This window comes from Lycium barbarum, chromosome 2, assembly GCF_019175385.1.
Source record: "Lycium barbarum isolate Lr01 chromosome 2, ASM1917538v2, whole genome shotgun sequence".
NCBI classification, from domain to species: domain Eukaryota; kingdom Viridiplantae; phylum Streptophyta; class Magnoliopsida; order Solanales; family Solanaceae; genus Lycium; species Lycium barbarum.
In genome coordinates, this window is record NC_083338.1 from 13,249,363 (window position 1) to 13,276,321 (window position 26,959).

Below are 26,959 nucleotides of genomic sequence, written 5' to 3' on the forward strand. Positions count from 1 at the left end.
TTATTACGAATGTATTTATGATTTTATTATCGACAAGAAAATCAAAAGAAATAGATTTATTTTTTCATGTTATGACTTCTATAAAATATTTTTGCAATACGAACAATCTCTGAGCCGACAAGACATCACCCTTGATAAATTTCATATGTGCAATAACACCCACGGATTACTAGGATCTTATATGTTCGAAAATATGGTCTGAAATTCTAATAAGAATCCTGAACTTTCAAGCACTTTAATAAAATATTTAATTCATCAAATTCAAATTGTCCTAATAAATTTGTAACTAAATTCGGACCAAATTTTCTAGATTTACTCAAAATCATAACCATATGGTATAAACAAGTCTAATTATGCATCTATATATACATTTCAGTACTCCTATTCCATCTTCACAATTAGGTATTCATTCATATATTTTGCTCCCAAAGAAAGTGCTCTCTCTTTTTTCATTTTCGTTTTTTCTGTGTTACCAGACATGATTAACAATTCAGATGAAAGCCAAAGAAAAGCAAGAAGAATAACTAGTTTGTCCAAACAAGCAAATGACTTGTCTACCTTATGTGACATACCTATTGCTCTAATAATTTTTAGTCCTGGAGAAACCAACCCTACAATTTGGCCCAATGAGGATGAGGCTAAGGTTATAGTAACCAGGTATTTGAGTCACACAGAGAATGAAAAGTTTAAAAATTTAGTTAAACTTGAAACCTACTTTTCTTCTAAATTGGAGGAGAAAGAAAATAATATTAGAAAAACTGAGCAAAGAAACAAGGAGAAGAAAATAGAAATCACGTTCAATCGATTATACGAGGGAAAGGTTAATATATTTGACCTTGATGCTACAGAAATTAACGAATTGTTAAAGTTATCTGCTCTTACACAGGATAAACTTGACGATAGGAAAAAGCGACTCGAACAACAATCTCACACTTCTCAATCTCCATCACTTCTCTCTAATATTGAGTAGATAACGGAGATGATGTAGGTCAAAGTAGCGGTTTCCATGTTGGGGGGGGGGGGGGGGGGGGATCAAAAAGTTTGGTCATGGTGGAAGCGGGGCTTGGACCAATAGAATATGATGATTACTGAGCATACTAGTATTTATTTTTTAGCACATCATTTTTTAGCTCATGTTGTTTTCGTGGTAGGTTAAAGTTATATTATGTTATAGTAGGAAGAAATGTACTAGTGTTATTCGACCATCCTAGATATATGTGCAATATTTTGGGATCTGTTATATTTCAATCATTGTCTACTTCTATTCAATGAGTATTTTATTTTCTGTTTCAATCTGAGTCAACAAGATTTATTGAGTTAATATTAAGCTTTTTCTTATTTAATTAATATCGAAGAATAGTACAAAGAAAAGGGTAAAATTGCTTGTTACACTTGCGTATTTTAAAATCAAAATTCAATATCTATGAATTTTTTGTGTCTAAAATGAATAACCATGATTACTGTTTTCATTTCATATCATGTCAACATTCATCAATATAACATATACCTCTTTTTCTTCTTCATCTTCTATTTGTAGGTGAGCAACTTTTCGCCTTTTTTTTTTAATCACGATAACTTTCATCCTTGTATAATAGCAACTTATATGTTAAAAACAAATAAGTGAGTTTCAAAGGATGCATATGAGAATTGATTTGTAGCTCAAGGGCAAAAAGTACAATCATTAAAAATCATATTTGGGCGCTACATATTGCGAATAATTTTAAAAAAAATGACGCCAGTGCATATTTTAAAGGACAATGAATTCTATAGATAGTGCAATAATATCAATTTCAAATATTCAGAATAGAAATGATTGGTATTCAAGGTTTATTTACTCAAGTTCACAGTGAGTCATAGAATTAACTATATTAGAAAATCATAATTGTTTTTTTATTTTTAACGGTAACATATTGAAATCATATCCTAATACTGACCTATTTAATTACTTAAAGTATAAGAAGGTAATATCATTAGACTTCACCTAGAAAACTTCAAATATACAAAGTTACAAGTTGATCATTTGGATTTTCAAAATCCCAGACTATACATTGGATATTGGAATAATGTTTCAAAAATTCTTATTTGAATTTCGAATTTTGAAACATTTTTAGAAAATATGTAATTATTCTTGCACCAAAATGTGCTAATCAATTTATTACCAAATTTGGAATAGGTTATCAAAATCTATGTTAAATCATTTGATCATACGGTACAAAAATTCGCATTATGCATATGTACTTACTCCAAACTCACCTCTTTTACGTGAAAATGACTGTTGTGTCAGACCAATTTACATGCACCTCGATTAGTGACACATCATGTTTAATTTAAAGAAAACACAGTTATGATACTAATTTAGAAAAACACTGCTTATTCCTCCTATATAGTTTATAAGTACATTTTGTATTAATATGTAGCCATATGCAAAATTTCACATTATTATGAATGTATTTATGATTTTATTATCGACAAGGAAATCAAAAGAAATAGAATTATTTTTTCATGTTATGACTTCTTGTCACGATCCATTTTAGGACCGCGCGGGCACCCACCATTTTCACCTCAGTAGGCTAACCGTTAACCGCAAACAATTCATAAACAAGTAAAGAACGAGATTCATTATCCTTCAAGATATATTATAATAAGAAATGAAAGTCAAACCAATATATATAAACAAAATAGTGGAAATGTTTACAACAATTAATCAATACACTAACTCTATTTCCCATGACCTGGTCTAGACTAGTATAAGAGCGACTAAGATTTGAATATTGGATACAACAATAAATCTAAGACTCAGTCTCCATCTCGGAATGAGAATGATGGAGGCCTTCAAGATAGGCACCGTGCATCTTTCGAAAAACTCCAACTAATCAATATCCTGAAAAATTCTACGCCTAAAAAGGGGTGTAGCAAGAGTAGTATTAGTACAACAATAGCACTGGTAAGCATCATAGGCCGACAATGGTTTGAAATGCATAACGGTAATAGAATCTACAAATAAGCATAGTAGGCAAGACTAAGTCAACAGCGCACATCACCTACCACTCGCTTCAACAAATAGAAGGTTCTTATTTCATTAACTCATTATTAGGGATTCATTTACACATTACATTAACACTCACTTTATAGCTACTATAACAACAATAGTCAATGCTCACGAATCACTTGTCAACTGTCGTCACATAATCGCTCCTGTTTGAAGGAAATTTCTCTCGTATTCTAGTGTTCATTACTCACCCAACCTAGAAATATCTTACACCTTTATATTAAGGTCACCTAACACCACGCTTCCCCAATCCAATATCACAACCTATTATTATAGCAACTAATCCCAACTAGTGTTTAATCTGATTCAGTACATTATAATTATATCACCACAAGTCATTACTTATGTTATAGCATCTAAACACAACTTTGTCAAGTCTTAGTATATCCAACTAGAATCCGTATATAAAAAGGCATCACAATAAATCACAGGAATATCACAGGAGGCCAATTGATACAATGCAATTCAGTAATGTATGAAGTGTGAATGCAATGTATATGGACCGTACACATGTACTCCGATAATGGAACATCACATCTCGGTAGCACATAGGGGACCCGCGAAGTCCATGTACCCTCACGATTATGGCAAATACCTCAGCAATCACTATCAGCTCTTATACCTCGATCCTAGGATAAACATCATACATGGATCCTCACGTCACTATTATCCAACTGAGCCCAGCTCATAACAGTGTTTCCTTCTATATCATCAATGTATCAACAGTATACCATGAAGGATGAGAATGCGTGCAATGTATGAGTTCGATGTCAATAATCAAATCAATATCAATAGTACCACACATGTGCACACCAACAATATCAATAAAAAGGCTACACAATAAGCCATAATAGAATCACAATCCTCGCCTCAAAGCAGCACGAGTATGGTGCTACAATATCATCATCAAGTTAAATCACTAGTCACCAATATCTAATAATTTCCACGTGGCATCGAGTCAACAACAAATAGAGTTGGGTAACTCATAACACAACAGGGTGGCTAACCCTAAATCACACAACAAGGCCTATCCTAAGATAATATCTAACCCAACTTCATACCCGAAGGTTTACATGCATTCTCCGACCATACCGTCTAAATATATGCTTCGCTAATTGAACTCTCACAATAGGGTAATCATAATCCACAACTATACTAGTGTTACATAATAACCGCCACCTCTTATACATTATTAATCTAAGTATCCAGCCCAATCTCTGAGATCTTATACATGCATTCTCCGTTTCATCTAATACTCATGTATGAAAGTCTAACCAGAGTCTAGCAAGAGATGGAAGCCGTAACCTACCTCAGGGCCGAACAAGTGTGCGAACATCCACTTGGATTCGATCTTCCATCTTCGTAGCGAACTTGTAAGTCCGGAAGGTCTAAGAATGATGGATGCATTCCAGTATGTAACAATTGAGGAATTTGGGGTTATAGGGGTAGAATCGTCATTTCTAAAATAATTTTTCTAGTTTCTTGATTATAGCTATTTCACCTCTTTTATGAAAAACAAGGTTTACCTAAGTCAAACTTACCTCACTAATTCACGTAAGACATTATTAGCGTCTAACAAATTAAACCATTTAGGAAATAGAATGGTTTAGGCTTAGAACTTTCTATTTAGTCTAGGTTTGCAATAAAAGAGCTATCTTGAAGTTACTAATTGTTCTAGGTTAGCCATTACCACATCTACCCCTGTCTCATAAGCTAAGAGAAGGAACCCTCTTTTAATGCTCTACTATAATCATAAATTGTGCAAGAAGAAAGAGGGAATTGAAGGAAGATGAAATGAGGGATTTTAAAAGTTTACCTTCCCAACATTTAAGTCTCTAGGGCTGGAATTTTCTCTTAGTGGCGGCTGCAGATTTGGGGAAATGAATATTAGGTCAAGTCAATAAATGAGCTTTAAATAGGGATACAACTGCCTGTCAACTGCTGTGGCGGTCTATTATTCAGCGGCACCGCTTCAACGGTAGCCGCACTGCTGGGGTGGTCCTTTAATGATTCTACACCTCTGCTTCAGCGGAGCTTCCTGCCACTGTTGCGCCAGCACTGGGGCGGTAGGACTATTGCCACGACGGTATGAGTGGGCCCTGTCATGACCCAATTTCACTAAGTCATGTGGGCACCTACCTTTCCCACCTCGGTAGGCGAACCCTTAACTCGACATTCACAATAATGAGAAAAAAAATAGCGGAAGAGTAAAATAGCGAAGGTCTCACTCTTTTATAATATAAATAAGAAAGTGCGAAAGTAAATGAAATCCGCCCCCGTATCTGATCTGGTCATACAAGAGCACCTAACTAAATACTTCAAGTCTGAATCATAATAATACATAAGCAATCTCAAAGTTCATGTCTCAGAAATAGAAATAAAGACATAATGATAGAAAGAGTCATCGGGCAGCGAACGTCCTCATGCTCACTCTGAAGGACTCGAATCAACCATCCTCAAATATCAGTCACGAGGAGTAGAAGTCGATCTCACCTGGTACTATACATTCATAAAGGAATGCGGAAAGTGCAGGTCAGTACAAAACAACAAGTACTGGTATGTATTGTAGGCCGACTAAGATTCGCTAGCATATATCAAGGCAATAAAGTAAGATAAACAGGTAAATCAATAGGATATAAGTCAAACACAAGCCAGTCACCAAGTACATGTCATCACCTATGTTATAGCATCTAAACCCAAATGTTTCAAGTCTCAATATATCAATCAAAATCCGTATATCACAAGTACATCACAATAAAAGCCATAGTACAATGCAATGCATATGCATCGTACATATGTACTCCGATGATGAAACATCACATCTCGGCAGCACAACCCATGGGGGACCTGCGAAGTCCATGTACCTCACGGTTTCGGCAACAACCTCAGCAATTGCCACACTCATACCTCAATTCCGGGATAAATATCAGACGTCGGTCCTCACGTCACTCTCATCCAATTGAGCCCAGCTCGTAACAGTATTTCCTCAAGTATAATCAATGTATCAACAGTATATCATGAAGGATGAGAATGCGTGCAATGTATGAGTTCAATGTCAATAATCAAATTAATATCATAGGTACCACGCATGGGCATACCAACAATATCATGAAAAGGCTGCACAATAAGCCATAACAGAACACTATCCTCGTATCAAATGTCTACAAGTAAGATACTACAATATCATTGTCAAGATATATCAATAATCTGCAATATCTACTGTCGTCACGTGGTATCAAGCCAACAACAATAGAACAAGATAAGTCATAACACAACGGGGTGGCTAACCCCATTCACACAACAGGGCCCAACTTAAGACAATATCAAACCCAACTTCATACTCGAAGAATTACATACTTTCTCCGACAATATTGTCTAAAGATATGCTTCACTAAATGAAGTCTCACCATAGGATAAACCGTAACCTACTTGGAAGGCTGAACAGTAAAGTCTCCAGTAATCAAACCTTAGTCTTCCTTTTCCTTTGAGCCTCGAGATAATGAATGTCTAAACAAATTCGAATCATGGAATTAGAATCAAGAAGAACATCATTCAAACCCTACTTCTATTCAAGATCCAAATTCCCAACCTATGGAATATGATTTATGAACTAGAAAGGTGAAATTAGGAATATAAAGATCTCAACATGAAATTAATGCTCTAGGTGATCAATCCCCATCAATATCAAGCTAGCAGAACCAACAATTTATTGGAATTCGAATTCTAGGCAAAACCCCCAAATTTAGGTATAAACCCTAACTCCAATTCAACAATTAGACCTTAATTAAGAAGTAAACATGTTACTATAACTTATATTCATCAAATCCATGCTAAATAAAGCTAACCAAACCACTAATTTCAGATTTATAGCCACAAAATCATTTGGGAAGAAACTCATTAAAACCCACTATTAATACCCAACTTATTGATGAACTAAGCATGAACCATGAATTTCTATAGTGATTTATGATCAAGGAATGAAGTATAAGGTTTGGGGAAACTCACCACAAAGCTTAGCCTCTTCAAGAACTCCAAAACCCTCTCCAATAGCCTTTAGACAAAATGGGAAAATGTTTAGAGACTTAGGGGTTTTTACCACTTAAACCATTCAGTTACTGCCCGACAGGCGCTTCGGCGCTTAGCTTGACCGCTCCAATGGTTGTGCTTCAGCGCTCAGGGTCTGCTTCGGCGGTCCTTTGCAAATGGTCTAGACCGCTTCAGAGGTCGGTCTACCACTTTCGTAGCACCGCTTTGGGCGTACTGGTGTCGCGGAAGCGGACACCATTAAACCAGAAACAGCCCAAGTTTTATGAACTTCACCCCAAGTCCCGACTAACACTCAATACCGTCTACTCACAAATAAAATATGCAACTATACATAAAAATGCGCTATGAATGCACTCGCGGTCTCGGAATTCCCATCGAGGGTATCGTTGACCGAGTCAACCCCTAATACCTCAAAACTAACCTTCTAAACCAAGTCCAAAAGTGCACCCGAGTGCATTTGAAACCGAATCAACTATGCACACGAGTTCTAACAGACCATGCAGACCTCTCGAAATTGATGGATTCCCGAAAAAATTTCGTTTACCCAAAAGTTAACTTTGAGTCAACCATTTTTCACTTTTAAGCCAAATTTCCCCAAAACTTACCCAGGTCAACTTCGACGACCTCGAGAAGCATACGAACGATCCCCGCGGGTCAAATATGAGGTAATAAAGCTCGAAAAAGGATCAAAAGGGTCAGAAATACAATAACAACAAAACGGCTCATTACAGGCCCAGTGGCTCAATCCGATATTTTTCACACCATTCGCACGACTTGTCCGATAGAGTTAGCGAATTTTAAGAGATCAACGAACTAAAAGGGTTTTAAGGGGGTTAAGGCTGTGAATTTTTCAGAAGTCACAGTAACAACGAAATGAGTCGTTACACTTCTATAAAATATTTTTGCAAGATGAACAATTTGTGAGCAGGCAAGACATCACCCTTGATGAATTTCATATATGCAATAACACCCAAAGATCACTAGGATTTTACATTTTCAAAAATATGGTCTCAAATTCTAATTAGACTCCTGAATTTTCTAGCACTTTAGGAAAATACTTAATTTAACAAATTCAAATTGTCCTAACAAATTGATAACCAAATTCGAACCAAATTATCTAGATTTAGTCAAAATCATTACCATATGGTATAAACAAGTCTAATTATGCATCTATATATACATTTTAGTACTCCTATTCAATCTTCACGATTAGGTATTCATTTATATATTTTGCTCCCAAAGAAAGTGCTCTCTCTTCTTTTTTTTTTTTTTCATTTTTTCTGTGTTACCAGACATGACTAGCAATTCAGATGAAAGACAAAGAAAAACAAGTAGAATAACTAGTTTGTCCAAACAAGCAAATGACTTGTGTACCTTATGTGACATACCTATTGCTCTAATAATTTTTAGTCCTGGAGAAATTAGCCCTACCATTTGGCCAAATGAGGATGCGGCTAAGGTTATAGTAACCAGGTATTTGAGTCACACAAAGACTGAAAAGTTTAAAAAGTCTGTTAAACTTGAAACCTACCTTTCTTCTAAATTGGAGGAGAAAGAAAATAATATTAGAAAACCCGAGAAAAGAAACAAAGAGAAGAAAATAGAAATCGCGTGCAATCGATTATACGAGGGAAAGGTTAATATATTTGACCTTGATGCTACAAAAATTAACGAATTGTTAAAGTTATCTGCTCTTGCACAAGATAAACTTGAAGAGAGAAAAAAACAACTCAAGCAACAATCTCACACTTCTCAACCTCCATCACTTCTCTCTCATTTTGAGTAGATAACGGAGAATGATGTAGGTCAAAGTAGCGGTCTCCATGTTGGGGCGCATTAAAAAGTTTTGTCATGGGTTGAAGCGGGGCTTCGACCAATAGAAGATCATGATTATTGAGCATACTAATATTTATTTTGTTGCACATTATTTTTTTGGTCATGTTGTTTTAGTGATATGTTAAAGTTATATTATATTATAGTAGGAAGAAATGTACGAGCCTTATTCGACCATCCTAGATATATGTTTAATGTTTTGGGATCTGTTACATTTTAATCATTGTATACTTGTAGTCATTGAGTACTTTATTTTAAGTTTAAATCTGAGTCAACGAAATTTATTTAATTAATACTAAGCTTTTTGTTATTTAATTAATATCGAAGAATTATACAAAGAAAAAGGTAAATTGCTAGCTTTCTGGTGGCTTTGCTTTAAAAAAAAAGGTATTATAATAGACCACTTTCAAGGATTCGATGGAAAACAAAAACAATTGCTAGCTACACTTGCGGATTTTAAAATCAAAATTCAATATCTATGAATTTTTGTGTCTAAAATGAATAACCATGATTTTTGTTTTAATTTCATATCACGTCAGCATTCATCAATATAACATATAACTCTTTTTCTTCTTCATCTTCTATTTGTAGGTGCGTTACTTTGTGCTCTTTTTTTTTTTTATCACAATAATTTTCATCCTTGTATAATAGCAACTTATATGTTCAAAGGTTGCATATGATAATTGATTTGTAGCTCAAGGACAAAAAGTACAATCAGTAAAAACCATATTCGGATGCTACATATTGCGAATAAGATTTTAAAAAATCGTGTGAGTGCATATTCTAAAGGACAATGAATTCTATAGATAGTGCAATAATATCAATTTGAAGTATTCACAATATAAATGATTGGTATTCAAGGTTTATTTACCCAAGTTCAAGGTGAATTATAGAATTAACTATATTAGAAAATTGTAATTATTTTATTTTTAATGGTAGCATATTGAAATCATATCCTAATATTGGCCTATGTAATTACTTAAAGTATAGAAAGGAAATATCATTAGATTTCACCCTGAATACTTCAAATATACAAAGTCACAAGTTGATCATTTGATTTTTCAAAATCCCAAAATATACATTGGATATTGGAATAATGTTTCGGAAATTCTTATTCAAATTTTGAATTTTCAAGTATTTTGAGAAAATACTTAATTCTTCTTGTACCAAAATGGTCTAATCAATTTATTACCAAATTTTGAACAAGTTATCGAAATCTACTTTATATCATTTGATTATATGATACAAAATATTCTCGATATGCATATGTACTTACTCCGTGTTCTACGTGAAGATAACCGTTAAATATTTTTTTATATGACTGTTGTGTCAGGCCAATTTACGTGCACCTCAATTAGTTCACCAGGTAACCGCTGCCATACATCATCATAGGTATTCAGTAACTTTGACCACTAAAGTTTAAGCAGATAGTAAGAAATCATCTATTGTTTTTTTTTTTTTTTTTTTTGCGTCTCATGGATTTAAACTTAAAATATCATAGTTCTCCTCCGGTGACTAAGAAAATAAATTAGCAATGAATTTTCTCAAACAAAACCTACTTAAAATTAAACAAAGTTAAAAGTTAAGATGAAACCTAAAGAAAAATATTTTATGAAAATAAAAATAGTGAAAATTCATGTAGTTGGGTTGAATGGCCCCTCAAATTGTGGTAATTGGCCACTAAAGTGAACTATGTTTGTTTTGTCTACTACTAGTTATCATACTTTACCTAGTTCACCATAATGGTCATCTTAGCCAAAATTTTGCGTTTTCCGGAAAGTATTAATGATGCAGCATGTTTAATTTAAAGAAAACACAGCTATAATACTAATTTAGAAAAACACTGCTTATTCCTCCTACAGAGCTTATAAGTACATTTGTATTAATAAATAGTCATATGTAGAATTTCACATTATTACGAATGTATTTATGATTTTCTTATTATTAAGGAAATCAAAAGTAATAGATTTATTTTTTCATGTTCTCAGTTCTATAAAATATTTTTGCAATACAAATAATTTGTGAGCCGGCAAGGTATTATCTTTGAAACTTTTCATATATGCAACAACACCTATGAATCACTAGGATTTTACAACTACAAAAATATGGTCTGAAATTCTAATTAGAATGTAATGACCTGTTTGGTTGTTATTGCTTTTTCGATGCTTTTGACCCTTTGCCGAACCTGTTTAGCTTTTGGATATGATTTGGGTGATTTTTTTTTTGTAAAATTTGAGCTTAAAGCGAAAAACGGTTGACTTAAAGTTGACTTTTGGGTAAACGGACCTTTATCAGAAATCCATCGGTTCTGAGAGGTTCGGATGGTCATTTAGAACTTGTGTGTATATTCGGTTTCCAATGCACTCGGGTGCATTTTAGAACTTGGGTCGGAAAGTTAGTTTTGAAGTATCGGGGGTTGACTCGGTCAACGAGACCTTCTATGGGAATTCTGAGGCCATGGGTGAGTTCGTAGGGCATTTTTATATATATCTGCATATTTTGTTTTTTCTTCAGGATGGTTCCGGGGGTTGATTTCAAGTTTGGGAAGGCACAGAATTTTCGGGTGTTTGATGACCGCTTTGGCGCCGAAGCGGTAGTGCACGCGAATGCGGTGGCCGAACTGCCAAAGCGTTAGCGCGAAAGCGCGTGCTACTAAAGCGATGGCCGAACTGCTGAAGCGGTAGGGCGAAAGCACTGGCCTGTCCGCGGAAGCTACTGACGGACCAGATTTCTTATTTAAAGGCCCTAAGTCTTTCATTCATTACCCACTTCAAATATAGAGCTTTTGGGAGAATTTCAAGGCATTTCTTGAGGGAGAATCATTGTGATAAGTTCTTCCATCTTCATTACCAATCCATATTCCATTAATCTGTCACGACCCATTTTGGCATAAGCTGTGCGGGCACTTACCTCTGCCACCTCGGTAAGCGAACCATTAACCCAACAATAATTAAGACATAAATGATTAAATCAAGCAACGGAATAGAATAAATGCGTAAGTCTCGCCATATATATATGTATATCATAGAATAGTGCGGCATAATAATAACACCCCCAGGGTCTAGTCTGAGTAATACAAGAGCATCTAAAAGGGAAATAATACAAGTCTGGAATAATAATACAAAAAGTGTCTATGTCTCTGAATAGAATAGGACATAATTACAGAGAAATCTTCAAGGCAGCGAACGACCATGCTCACCCTGAAAAATCAAAGATAATGCTGAAGCAACTATCAGCCACGTGTAACGGAAGTGGATCCAACCTGATCCTCTACATACATAAAGGAATGCAGCAAATGCAGGTCAGTACAAAACAACAGTACTGGTAGGCATAATCGGCCGACTAAGCAGAGCTAACATAATTCAGATAATAACGCAGATAGGCAGACAAACCAACAAGTATAAATCAAATCAATTGAATCCAAGTACGTGTCGTCGCTAAAGTAAAGCATCTAATCCCAAATGTGCCAAGTCTAAATGCATCGAGTCCGAATCCAACATCACAAGTACAACACCAAAACATCTCAAAATCAAGCCATAATCCAATGCAATGCAATAGCGTATGAATGCAATGCAATATCATGCAAATGTTGTGTACACATGTACTCCGGACGAAAATATCGACATCTCGGTAGCACAACCCAGTGTGAATCGCGAAGTCCAAGTGCCACCCATCCCGGATCTTTGCATAATAGACAGACGGGACCCCAGATATTTGCGCACGGGGGGTTCTCATCGGCACCACTCTGGAGGACCTGCGGAGTCCATGCACTCACTAACATCGGATATCGGCCTCTTACGTCACTCAAGTAAAACCAAGCCTAGCTCATCAAAGTGTTTCATCAAATATCATCAGTATCTCAACCGTGTAACATTAAAAATGAGAGTGCGTGCGATTCATGTATCATCATCAACAATCATGCTCAATACCACAAGTACCAACAATGGGTACACCAACAATAAATCCGAGTCACGAGTACCAACAGTGGGTATTCCAACAATATATCCGACCCACAAATACCAACAGTGGGTACGCCAACAACATCATAATCAGGATGATAAAACAGAACCCAATATCTATTAACAACTCATGGCATCAAGCCAACACAATAGAACAATCAAATCACAACCCAACAGCGTGGCTAGCCCCAAAACACAACAGGGCCCAACCCAAGGAAATATCCAACCAAACTTTATACTTGAAGGTTCACATGATGTCTCCGACAATATAATCTAAATATATGCTTCGCTATACGAAGACTCACCAAGGGTAAGCTATAACCTACCTGGATGGCCGAACCGTAACCACCATCAACTCACTTTTTTGCCTTGCCTTTCCACTGAGCCTCAGAACAAAAATAGTCTAGGCATACTCGAAATCTAGATTAGAAATCATGAAGAATGATACTAATAGCTACCATTTAATTTACGTCAATTTTAACCCTAGAAATTGAAAAAACGGGGCCCACAAGGGCAAAACGTGAAATTCGAAAGCAAAATATCAAATTAAGCACTAGGTGATCATAACCCAACCACTAATTGCTAAATTAACTCATATATTTATCAAATTTTGAATTTGAAGCAAAACCCCAATTTGGGTATAAACCCTAACTCTTAATTCTGAAATTCAATATTAGAAATGGAAGATATATGATTAACAAGCTTAGATTCATAAAAAACTAAACATTTCATCATTAATAAGCCTAGAGAAAAAGTTCATCAAAACTCACTTTCATCTTCCATTACCAAGGGATTATTAAAGGAAAGGAGGAATCTATGATGATTAGGATTAATGAAATAAAAGAGGAACAACAAGATTTACCTCCAAGAGTATTCCCAAAATATCTCCAAGAACAGTCCCCAAAAGCTCTAATTTCAAAATGGAAATAAATGAGGGTCTAGAGGCTTTTAACACTTCATTAATTATACACACTACCCGTTACCCGCTTTAGCGACACTAGGACCGCCCTAGTGGAGCCCCTTCATCGGTCCCTCGACCGCTTCAGCGGTCAAGCCTAAAATGCTTGGATAGCTCCAGCGGCAGGGTTACCTCTCCAGCGGTACCGCTGCCGAGGTGTTGGTGCCGCCAAAGCGGGCACCAGACACGAGAAAACTCACCCAAGTTCACAATTCAACCCGATTTTTCGACTAATTCCCGATGCCATCTGCTCGCATACCATACACATAGACACACTCATAAAAACACGCTGTGAATGCACTCGTGGCCTCAGAATTCCCAACGGAAGTCTCGTTGACCGAGTTAACCCCCGATACCTTAATTTCAATTTCCCAACCCAAGTCTCAAAATGAATCTGAGTGTATTAGGAACCTAACCAAATACACACAGAAGTTCTAAACCACCATCCGGACCTCTCGAAATCGACGAATTTTCGAAAAAGGTTCGTTTACCCAAAAGTCAATTTTAGGTTAACTATTTTTCACTTTAAGCCCAAATTCACCAAACAGTTTCCCAAATTCGATCTAGATAGCTCGTAAAGCGTGCCAATGGTACCTTCGAGTCAAATGAGCTAACCAATGCTTGAGAAAGGGCAAAAATGCCGAAAAGAATGTAACGACCAAACGGGTCGTTACATCAGATACCAATTGAATCGTCGCTCGTCCTCGAGCGAATAAGAGAAAAGACGCGGGAATACTTGGATTAGTAAACAACTGAAAATATCGGCTACGCATGTCGGACTCGGTCTGACAAGTAGCCTCTTCAACAGGACGTTGCTTCTATTGCACCTTCACATACTCAATCTCTTTCGACCTTAACGTTCGAATCTGCCTATCCAAGATCGCAATAGGCTCCTCCTCATAGGTCAAATTCTCATAAAGAAATATAGAATCCCAATGAACAATGTAGGTACCGTCGGCATGGTACTTCATCTGCATCGAAACATGAAAAATTGGATGAACTCTTGCCAATCCTGGCGGCAATACCAACTCATAAGCTACATCACCCATACGGTCAATAATCTCAAACAGACCAATATACTTGAGGCTCAACTTTCCCTTCTTACCGAACCTCATAACACCCTTCATGGGTGAAAACTTCAATAGAGCCTGGTCACCAATAGCAAACTCTAAATCCCGGACCTTTCGGTCCGCATACATTTTCTGCCGACTCTGAGTTGCCAAAAGCTTGGCCTGAAAACTCTCACTCTATCAAGGGACTCTCTTAATTGATCCGTGCTCCAAGGTCGAGCCTTGAATCCATCAAACCAACCAATCGGAGATCTACATCTCCTACCATATAAAGCCTCAAAAAGCGCCATGTGAATACTCAAATAATAACTGTTATTGTACGCAAACTCTACCAATGATAAGTGTTGATCCCAATGACCACCAAAATAAATAACACGCGCTCTCAACATGTTCTCGAGCACTGAATGGTCCACTCGGACTGGCCATTGGTCTGGGAATGAAAAGTTGTAGTAAGATCTAGTCGGGTACCCAACTCCTCATGAAACGCCCTCCAGAAACGGGAAGTGAAATTAGTACCCCGATCAGATACAACAAAAATAGGAACCCTATGCAACCTTAAAATATCCCGAATGTACATCTTGGCTAACCTCTTCGCGGTATAGGAAACCTGAACTTGAACAAAGTGAGCGGACTTAGTCAACCAATCAACTATCACACAAATAGAGTCAAACCTGTCAAGGGTCTTCGGAAGACCCGTGAAAAAATTCATTGTAGTCCTCTCCCACTTCCACTCAGGAATCAGAATCCTATGAAGCACCCCCACCGGGTCGCTGATGTTCATACTTTACCTGCTGACAATTTCCACACTTAGCCACAAAATCAACTATATCTCTCTTCATCCGACGCCACCAATAGTGTTGTCTCAAGTCACAGTACATCTTAGTCGCCCCTAGATGAATGGAATAGCGAGAGGTATGAGCTTTAAACAAGATCAACTGAATTAAATCACCAACACGAGGAACGCACACGCGTCCTCTGATCCTCAAAATGCCTTTAGAATCAATCACGGCCTCCTTAGCCCCACCCCTCAAAACTCTATCTCGAATCTTGCTCAACTGAGCACCTCAAACTGATGAGTCCTAATCTGATCCAATAAATACGACCTCGCCTCTATAGAAGCCAAAATCTTGCCCGGAGCTGAAATATCAAGGCGAATGAAACTGTTGGCCAGAGTCTGAACCTCTATGGCCAACGGGGGCTCGGAAACAATCAATCGAGCTAAACTCCCCATACTCACTGCCTTGTGAATTAAGGCATTATCCACCGCATTGGCTTTCCCGGGATAATACAGAATAGAGATGCCATAGTCCTGCAGGAGCTCTATCCATCAGCGCTGCCTGGAATTAAGATCTCTCTGGGTAAACACATGCTAAAGACTACGGTGATCGGTGAAAACCTCATAATGAACACTGTACAAATAATGCTTCCAAATATTCAAAGCAAAGACCACGGCCAACAACTCCAAATTATGCATAGGGTAATTCTTCTTATGAACCTTCAACTGACGAGAAGCATAAGCTATCACTCTACCCTTCGGCATCAACACAGCACCCAAGCCCATACGGGAGGCATCACAATAGACAGCAAAACCCTTATCCTCCACAGGTAATGCTAAGATCGGGGTTGTAATCAAAAGAAGCTTGAGCTTTTGAAAGCTTTCCTCACAATCATCTGTACACTGGAAAGGAACATCCTTTTGAGTCAATATGATCAAAGATGAAGCAATAGCAGCAAAACCCTTCACAAAATGACGGTAATAGCTAGCCAAACCCACAAAACTATAAATCTCAGTAACGGTAGTGGGCCTGGCCTAACTCCTCACAGCCTCAATCTTCTGTGGCTCAATCATAATCACATTCTTAGACACAAAATGGCCCAATAATTCTACAGACTCCAACCCGAACTCACACTTAGAAAACTTAGCAAACAGGCTATAATTTTTCACCAACCCAAGAATAGAACGAAGATGGCTTTCATGCTGCTCCCTACTCTTGGAATACACCAAGATGTCATCAATAAACACAATCACAAAGGAATCAAGGAATGGCCTAAAGATGTTATTCATCAAAGTCATAATGCAGCTGGGTCATTGGTAAGCCCAAAAGACATCATTAGAAACTTATTGTGGCCATATCTCGTCCGAAATGCTGTCTTCGGAATATCCTCCGCCCTAATCTCAATTGGTGATAGCCGGAACGCAAATCAATCTTCAAAAACACCAAACCACCCTGAAGCTGGTCAAACAGATCATCAATACGAGGCATAGGGCACTTGTTTGGAATAGTGACCTTGTTCAGCGGGTGATAATCAATACACATCCTCATGGTCCCATCTTTCTTCTTCACGAATATCATAGGAGCATCTTAAGGGGAGACGCTCGGTCTAATGAACCCTTTGCTCAAAAAATCCTGTAACTGCTCCTTAAGCTCTCTCAACTTAGCAGGTGCCATCTGATATGGCGGAATATAAATAGGACGAGTGCTCGGATCCAAGTCAATACTGAAATCAATGTCGCGATTGGGTGGCATACCTGGCAGATCCGACGGGAATACCTCCGCGAACTCGATCACAATAGGGATAGACTCAAGGGGTGGAGAACCGTCGTATCACAAACATGAGGACAATAATCCAAACACCTCTTACTTACTAACTTCTTCGCCCGAAGGAAGGAAATGATCATCTTTGGAGAAGGACGGGGAGTACCCCTCCACTTAAGTTAGGAATGCCCGGCATGACTAAGGTGAGTGACTGTTTTGGCATGACAGTCTAAGATCGCATGATAAGGAGAAATACAGGACATCCCCAATATAATATCAAAGTCTACCATATCGAGAATCATCAAATATACCTAAGTGTCATGCCCCACAAAAGTAACCAAACAAGACCGGTAGACTTGATCAACAATCATAGAAACTCCGATCGGAGTAGACACATGAATAGGTATATCTATGCTATCACAAGGCAAATATCAACCAATGACATGAAATGCATATACATACGAATAGGTGGATCCAGGATCAAATAACACAGATGCTGCTCTATGACGGACAGAAATGGTACCTGAAATCACAGTATCTGAGGCCTCGGCCTCGGGCCTACCAGGAAATAAGTAAAAATGGGCTTCACTATGCCCGCCCTGAGATCCCCTCTCTCACTCCGAGAACCACCTTTACCTGGATAGGAAGCACCTCTAGAACTATGAGAAGCTCCGCGGCCTGACTGTGCACCGCCCATCTAAAAAACCCCACCTCAACCACCAGATGATATAGGAGTCCTCGATGGCTGATAATCCCGCCTGGGCCGGGGACATCTCCTAGCAACATGCCCAACCTCACAACAAGAAAATATAGGTAATAGGACATGAATGCTGATACACAGAAGCTGAAGACCCGGATGAAGCAACCTTATCCACTAGTCTGGAGAACGAACTCTCAGGAGCTCTCTGCCTAGGTGGCTTACTGGGGGGAAACCTGTAACACTGAATGTATAGGACGACCGGAGTATGGCTAGTCTGGAAACAGAACCCCAAAAATTCTAGGCTGACGCTGTCTCTTGTCACCATCACCAAAAGCACGGGCCTTAGTGCCCTCAACTATAGAAGTATGCTCAATAATGGATTGGAAGGATGTCCCCATAGACTCTATCTGAAGACATGGAATCCGTAGATAGCCCACTAGTCCCCCAATGAAATGCCTGATCCTATCGGCCTCAGTAGGGATCAAACGAGTAGAATAGCGGGCCAGATATAGAAAACGGGTCACATAAGACTCCAAAGACATGCCCCTTTGCTCAAGATGCAAAAAATATTCCCTACGCGCCTCTCACAAAGATTGGGGCACATACTTCTCAAAGAAGGCTCGGTAAAACTGAGTCCAAGTCAACGGAGGGGAAGCGTCAGGTCTGCAAGCCACGAAATACCTCAACCACATCTTCGTGTTGCCACAAAATTGGTAGGACACATAATTAGCCCTGTAGGTCTCTAGGATCCCCATCTGGTGCAGTAACTCATGCATATATAGAATAAACTCATGTTCATCCTTAGACGAAGTACCAGAAAACCTCGGCGGCTATAACTTCTTGATTCTCCCAGTAAGGTCCTGATCCAGCGCGGTCATAACAGCACCCTCCATGGGCCTAATATCATCACCAAGATCGGGTATCGCATCAATACGAGGATCCATAGCTACGGCGGGGTGTGCTATCCGCGTAGGTCCCTACTCAGGGGTCTGCGCCCCAACTCTGGATTATGAACCCCCGTCGAGAGTAGTAACACCAATTGCCGCCTGTTGGGCATCGGGATGAAGTAAGACTCTAGCCATAGTGTCATGAATGGCCTGATCAGGAATAACCTCATGCCGTGTCTGTGCTGGGGCCACACCCTTCTTTGCGGCCTGGCCTCGATCTGACTGATACTCGGGCTCAAGAGATGGAGACCTCTCTCGCCGCTGCCCTATCGCAGGAGCCCTGTCCCTCACTGGGGTAGCCCTGCTGCCTCTCACTTTGCCGCGTCCCCTGGCTGTGGCTTGCCCTCGGGTGCCAGCCGTAGGTGCGAGCTTTAGCACCTGACTTCGGGCCATCATAGCTCGAGTCCTCACCATCTGTGAGAGAAGAGATAAGAGTCAAATACGTATTTGATCCCTCCAGATACCAATAAGAACAAAGTAGCATGAAAGAAAGAAAGAAAGAAAGAAAGAACGAAAGAAAGAAAGAAAGAAAGAAAGTGGGATTTCCTAAATGTCCTATAGCCTCTCGCAGATAAGTACAGAGCTCATCGTACTGATCCACGACACTCTACTAGACACGCACTTGTATTATAGACTGGGTAACCTAAAACTCTGATACCAACTTATCACGATCCATTTTGGCATAAGCCATGCGGGAACTTACCTCTCCAACCTCGGTAAGCGAACCCTTAACCCAATAATAATTAAGACATAAATGATTAAATCAAGCAACAGAATAGAATAAATGCATAATTCCCATGAGATGTTCCCAACCCAAGCGGAATTATCAGCCATCGAGGACTCCAACATCATCTGGTGGTCGAGGTGGTGCTTCTCAGAGGGGCAGTGCTCAGTCAGGCGGCGATGGTTTTTAGAGTTCTAGAGCTGGATACCAGGCAGTTAAAGATGGGCCCCAGAGTGCGAGAGGGGATCTCAGACTGGATGTGGTGGGGGCCATTGTTACTCATTTCAGAGCAGGCCCGAGGTAGAGGCCTCAGTTGCTGTTATTTCAGGTACCATTTCTGTCTATCATAGAGCGGCATCTATGTCATTTGATCCTAGATCCACTTATTCGTATGTGTCTGCATATCATGCCTTTAATTGGGATTTGCCTTGTGATAGCATAGATAAACATATTCATATGTCTACTCCGGTTGGAGATTCTGTTGTCGTGGATCAAGTTTATTTGTCATGTTTGGCTACTATTATTGGGGTATGATACTTGGGTAGATTTAATGATCCTTGATATGGTGGACTTTGATATTATCTTGGGTATGACCTGGATTTCTCCTTATCATGTGATCTTGGACAGTCATGCCAAGACAGTCACTTTAGTCATGTCGGGCATCCCTAGACTTGAGTGGAAGGGTACTCCTAGGCCCGATCCGAAGAAGATCATTTCCTTCCTTTAGGCGAAGAAGTTAGTAAACAAGGGATGTTTAGCTTATCTGGCTCATGTGCGTGACACGACGGTTGCATTTCAACCTTTGAGTCCATTCCTATTGTCAGAAAGTTCGCGGAGGTATTCCCATCTGATTTGTCGGGTATGCTACCCGATCGCGACATTGACTTCTGTATTGATTTAAATCCGGGCACTCGCCCTATTTCTATTTCGCCATATCGGATGACACATGTCGGGTTGAGAGAGCTTAAGGAGAAGTTACAGGATTTATTGATCAAGGGATTTATTAGACGGAGTGTCTCCCCTTGGGGTGCTCCTGTGTTATTTGTGAAGAAGAAAGATGAAACCATGAGGATGTGCATTGACTATCGCTAGCTGAACAAGATTACTATTCGGAGCAAGTTTCCCATTCCTCTTATTAATGACTTATTTGACTAGCTTTAGGATGCCTCAGTGTCTTCGAAGATTGACTTGCGTTCAGGCTACCACCAGTTGAGGATCAGGGGTGAGCATATTCCGAAGACAGTCTTTCGGGCGAGATATGGAAACTATGAGTTTCTGGTGATGTCATTTGGGCTTACCAATGCCCCGACTGCATTTATGACTTTGATGACTGGCACCTTTAGGCCATTCCTAGACTCATTCGTGATTGTGTTTATTGATGATATCATGGTATATTCTAAGAGTAGAGAGGAGCATGAGAGCCATCTTCATACTGTTCTTGGGCTGTTAAAGAAGCATAGCTTGTTTCCTAAGTTTTCAAAGTGTGAGTTTTGGTTGGCTTCTGTGGCATTCTAAGGCCATGTTGTGTCTAAGGATGAGATTATGGTTAACCCACAGAAGATTGAGGCTGTGAGGGGTTGGGCGAGGTGTACTACTGTTATCGAGGTTCGTAGTTTTGTGGGTTTGGTTAGCTACTACCACCGTTTTGTGAAGGGTTTTGCTGTTATTGCATCGTCTTTGACCAGATTGACTCAGAAAGATGTTCCTTTCCAGTGGTGATGATTGTGAGGATAACTTTCAAAATCTCAAGCTTCTTTTGACTTCAGCCCCGATCTTAGCATTACCCGTAGAGGGTAAAGATTTCGTGATCTATTGTGATGCATCTCGTATGAGTTTGGGTGTTGTGTTGATGCAGCAAGGTATAGTGATAGCTTATGCTTCCCGTCTGTTTAAGATTCATGAGAAAAATTACCCTACCCATCATTATAAGGTTTGCACCGATCTTCATAGCCTTCAGCATGTGTTTACCCAAAGAGATCTTAATTCGAGGCAGCATTGATGGATAGAGCATGTATGTTCCTCGCGTTGGTGATTTAATTCAGTTGATCTTATCTGAGGCTCATAGCTCTCGATATTCCATTCATCCAGGGGCGACTATGATGTATCGTGATTTGAGGCAGCACTATTGGTGGCATCGAATGAAGAGAAATATAGTGGATTTGGTGGCTAAGTGTGGGAATTGTCAGCAAGTTAAATATGAGCACCAGCGACTCGGAGGTGTACTTCAGAGGATGCCCATTCCCAAGCGGAAGTGGGAGACGATTGCCATGGATTTTGTTGTGGGTCTTCCGAAGACCTTCGGCAAGTTTGATTCTATTGGGGTGGTAGTTGATCGGTTGACAAAGTCACTCATTTTGTTCCGATTAAGATTTCTTATACCGTAGAGAAGTTAGCCAAGTTATACATTCGGGATATTATGAGGTTGCATGGGGTTCCCATTTTTATCGTATCTGATCGGGGTACTATCTTCACTTCCCAATTTTTGAGAGATTTTCATGATGAGTTAGGTACCCGATTGGATCTCAGTACAGCCTTTCATCCCCAGATCGATTACGAGTCCGAGCGGACCATTTAGGTGCTCGAGGACATGTTGAGATCTTGTGTTATTGATTTTGGCGATCATTGGGATCAGCACTTACCATTGGCAGAGTTTGCGTACAATAACAGTTACTATTTGAGTATTGGCATGGCGCCTTTTGAGGCTTTATATGGTAGGAGATGTAGATCTCCGGTTGGCTGGTTTGATGGGCTAAAGGTTCAACCTTGGGGTACGGATCTGTTGAGAGAGTTCCTTGATAGAGTGAGAGTTATTCAGGCTAAGCTTTTGGCAACTCAGAGTTGGCAAAAGATGTATGTGGATAGGAAGGTTCGAGATCTAGAGTTCGATATTGGTGACCAGGTACAATTAAATATTTCACCCATGAAGGGTGTTATGAGTTTTGGGAAGAGGGGCAAGTTAAGCCCCAGGTATATTGGCCCATTTGAGATTGTAGACCATGTGGGCGATGTAGCTTATGAGATGGCCAAGCCGCCAGGCTTGGCGGGAGTTCATCTGACGACACTTCTTTGTTCATTGGGATTCGATATTACTTGATGAGAATTTGACCTATGAGGAGGAGCCTATTGCGATCTTGAATAGGCAAGTTCGAAAGTTGAGGTCAAATGAGATTGCTTCTGAGAAAGTTCAATGGAAGCACCATCCTATTGAGGAGGCAACTTGGGAGACAGAGTTCGACGTGCGTAGCCGATATCCCTAGTTGTTCAATGATTCAGGTACTTCCCTGCTCTTTTTCTTTTCTTCACTCGAGGACGAGCGATGGTTTAATTGGTATCTGAGGTAACGACCTGCTTGGTCATTATAGTCTTTCTGGCACTTTTTTTCCTTTCTGAGCTTGGTTAGCTCATTTTTTACCTGAAGGGACCGTTGACACGTTTTGTGAATTTTGGGCTTAAAGCAAAAGAGAGTTGACTCAAAGTTCACTTTTGGATAAACAGACCTTTTTCAGAAATCCATCAATTCCGAGAGGTTCGGATGGTCTTTTAGAACTTGTGTGTAAATCTAGTTCAGTTACCAATGCACTCAGATGCATTTTGGGACTTGGGTTGGGAAATTAGAATTGAGGTATCGGGGGTTGACTTGGTCAACGAGACCTCTATTAGGAATTTTGAGGCCACCAGTGAGTTTGTAGCGTGCTTTAATGTGTGTATATCAATATGGTTTATGAGTATATTACCTCGGGAGTAAGTCGGAAAATTGGGTTGATTTGTGAAATTGGGAATAGTTTTCTGGTGTCTGGTGCCCACTTTAGCCGCACCAGCATCGCGGTAGCGGTATCGCTGTAGCGGTCACCCTGCCGCTGAAGCGGTCTATACCAATTAGCGGTCCCATGATCGCTACAGCGGTCATGCCTAATTGGTATTTATTACCATTCCGAAAATCAAGTGTTAAATGCCTTAAGTCTCTCATTTATTACCATTCCGAAAATTGAGCTCTTGCTAACAATTCTAGAGGATTCTTGGAGAAGATTCTAATCCCCTTGCTATTTCATAATCCCTAATCATCTTAGAATCCATTTTTCCTTATTAGTTCATTAGTAGTGGAAGATTAAAGTGGGTTTAATGGATATTTTATCTAGGCTTCTAAATCAAGATTTGTTGGTTGAGTTTATGCTAGATCATGATGTATCTAAGGTTGTTAATTATATACCTCCCATTATTAGTGTTGAATTCTTGAATTTAAGAGTTAGGGTTTATATCCAAAATTGAAGCTTTTTGCTTGGATTTCAAAATTGGATGAATCCTTGAGTTAATTTAGCAATTAATTGATGGGTTTTGATCACCTAGTGTTTAATTGGATATTTTACCCCTGAATTTCCCGTTTTGGCCTTGTGGGCCCCATTTACCCAAATTCTAGGGTTGGTTTTTTACCTAATTTGAATGATAGAAATACAGGTATCGGTCTTCATGATTTCTAATCTAGATTTCAAATATGCCTAAACTTTCTTGATCTTGAGGCTCAACGGAAAGGAAAGGCTAAGGAGTGATTGTTGTGGTTATAGTTGTTCGGTCATCCAGGTAGGTTATGGCTTACCGTTGTTGAGACTTCATTTAGCGAAGCATATATTTAGATGATATTGTCAGAAAAGCATGTAAACCTTCGAGTATGAAGTTGGGTTGGATATTGTCTTAAGTTGGGCGCTGTTGTGTGTTTGGGGCTACCCACCCCATTGTGTTATGACTTGATTGCTCTATTGTTATTGACTTGATGTCGTGTGGTAATAGTAGATATTGGAGACTATTGATATATCTTGTTCATGATATTGTGGTTCCTCACTTGTTGATATTTTATACGAGAATGGTATTCTATATGACATATGTAGTCTTTCATGATATGGTTGGTGTACCCATGCTCGGTCCTTGTGATATTGATCTGATTATTGATGATAACTCATACATTGCACGCATTCTCATCCTTCATGATGTACTGTTGATACATTGATGATACTTGAGGAAACATTGTGATGAGCTGGGTTCAGTTTGTATAATGATCTGGTGATTTACTTGTGTTGTTTAGTTTCGGATTGGATATATTGAGACTCGGGACACTTGGGTTTAAATGCTTCAACCTAGGTGATGACGTGTACTTAGTTTTGGCTGGTGTTTGACTTATACTTGTTGATTTATCTGCTTACCTTGCTTTATTGTTTGAGTTATATTAGCTATACTTAGTCGGCCAATGATACCTTCCAGTATTGTGGTTTTGTACTGACCTGCACTTGCTGCATTCTTTTATGAATGCAGAGTTCCAGGTTGGATCTACTTCCGTCTCCCGTGGCTGACAGTCGCTATCAGTACAGCTTAGAGTTTACAGGGTAAGCACGAGACGTTCGCTGTCTTGAACACTCCTCTTATCTTTGTCTTACTTTCCATTCTGAGATATATTCAAACTTGATGTATTATTATATTTCCATACTTAAGCTAGATGCTCTTGTATGGATTAGACCAGACTCTGGGGTGTATTTTCTTATTTCCGCACTTGTTCTATATTATTATCGTCAGACTTATGTAATTTATTCTCTTCATATTTAGTTGTTTATTTACATTTTTTTAAACTATTGTTGGTGTTAGGGTTCGCTTATCGAGGTGAGAAAGATAAGTCCCTGCACGACTTAGCTAGATTAGGTTTTGACACTATAAGATAGGTGATGACATGTACTTGGCTACTGGCTCGTGATTGACTTATAACTTGTTGATTTACCTGTTTATCTTACTTTATTTCCTTGATATATGTTAGTTAATCTTAGTCGGCCTATGATACCTACTAGTACTTGTTTTTTGTACTCATCTACATTTACTGCATTCTTTTATGAATGCAGATTTCCAGGTGGGTTCGACCTCTACTCCTCGTGACTAATAGTAGTTCGAGGATTGCTGTTTAGAGTCTTACATGGTGAGCACGAGGACGTTCGTCGCCTTGAAGATTCTTATTTTATTTATGTCTGACTTGATATTTTGAGACTACTGATGTATTATTATAACTTCTAGATTTGTAGATTCTAGTTAGATGCTCTAGTATGACCAAACCAGATACTGGGGTGGTTTTGATGTATCTCTGCATTATTTATCTATTATTATGTCAGACTTACATATTTTTGGCTCTTCCGCTCATTTACATAATTATTCATTCTTTTAAAATTATTGGGATAAGGGTTCACTTACCGAAGTGGGAAAGGTAGGTACCCGCGCGACTTAGTAAAATCGGATCGTGGCATAGAATCCTGAATATTCAAGCACTTTAAGAAAATAATTAATTTTTTCAAATTCAAGTTGTCCTAATAAATTTATAACCAAATTCGGACCAAATTATTTTGATTTACTCAAAATCATTACCATTGGGTATAAACAAGTCCCATTATGCATTTATATATACATTTTAGAACTCCTATTCTATCTTCACAATTAAGTGTTCATTCATGTATTTTGCTCCCAAAGAAAGTGCTCTCTCTTTTTCTTTTTCGTTTTTTCTATGTTGCCAGACATGACTAGGAATCCAAATGAAAGCCAAAGAAAAGCAAGAAGAATAACTAGTTTGTCCAAACAAGCAAATGACTTGTATACCTTATGTGACATACCTATTGCTCTAATAATTTTTAGTCCTGGAGAAACCAGCCCTACTATTTGGCCAAATGATGATGAGGCTAAGGTTATAGTAACCAGGTATTTGAGTCACACGGAGAATGAAATTTTTAAAAAGTCAGTTAAACTTGAAACGTACCTTTCTTCTAAATTGGAGGAGAAAGAAAATAATATTAGAAAAACCGAGAAAAGAAACAAGGAGAAGAAAATAGAAATCATGTTCAATCGATTATACGAGGGAAAGGTTAATATATTTGACCTTGATGCTACAGAAATTAACGAATTGTTAAAGTTATCTGCTCTTACACAGGATAAACTTGAACACAGAAAAAAGCGACTCGAGCAACAATCTCACACTTCTCAACTTCCATCACTTCTCTCTAATTTTGAGTCGATAACCAAGAATGATGTAAGTCAAAGTAGCGGTCTCTATGTTGGGGGCGCATCAAAAAGTTTTGTCATGGGTGGAAGCGGGGCTTGGACCAATAGCAGATCATGA

At 38.8% G+C, this 26,959-nt stretch overlaps 3 protein-coding genes across 3 annotated transcripts; all 3 read left to right on the forward strand.

The window, feature by feature from the left end:
• Window positions 1–478: 478 nt before the first annotated feature.
• Window positions 479–970, forward strand: LOC132628361 (agamous-like MADS-box protein AGL80). Its single transcript, XM_060344146.1, has one exon. The coding sequence runs from the start codon at window positions 479–481 to the stop codon at window positions 968–970; it is 492 nt and encodes a 163-aa protein (XP_060200129.1).
• A 7,420-nt stretch (window positions 971–8,390) lies between these two features.
• On the forward strand, window positions 8,391–8,882 carry LOC132628363 (MADS-box transcription factor PHERES 2-like). The gene has a single exon (XM_060344147.1). The coding sequence runs from the start codon at window positions 8,391–8,393 to the stop codon at window positions 8,880–8,882; it is 492 nt and encodes a 163-aa protein (XP_060200130.1).
• A 17,480-nt stretch (window positions 8,883–26,362) lies between these two features.
• On the forward strand, window positions 26,363–26,959 carry LOC132628364 (MADS-box transcription factor PHERES 2-like). The gene has a single exon (XM_060344148.1). It carries the CDS (start codon window positions 26,363–26,365, stop codon window positions 26,957–26,959), a length of 597 nt encoding a protein of 198 aa, XP_060200131.1.

Bases quoted from the DNA above. Each gene is read 5' to 3' on its own strand.
- LOC132628364 (XM_060344148.1), top strand. From the start codon at position 26,363: ATGACTAGGAATCCAAATGAAAGCCAAAGAAAAGCAAGAAGAATAACT.
- LOC132628363 (XM_060344147.1), top strand. From the start codon at position 8,391: ATGACTAGCAATTCAGATGAAAGACAAAGAAAAACAAGTAGAATAACT.
- LOC132628361 (XM_060344146.1), top strand. From the start codon at position 479: ATGATTAACAATTCAGATGAAAGCCAAAGAAAAGCAAGAAGAATAACT.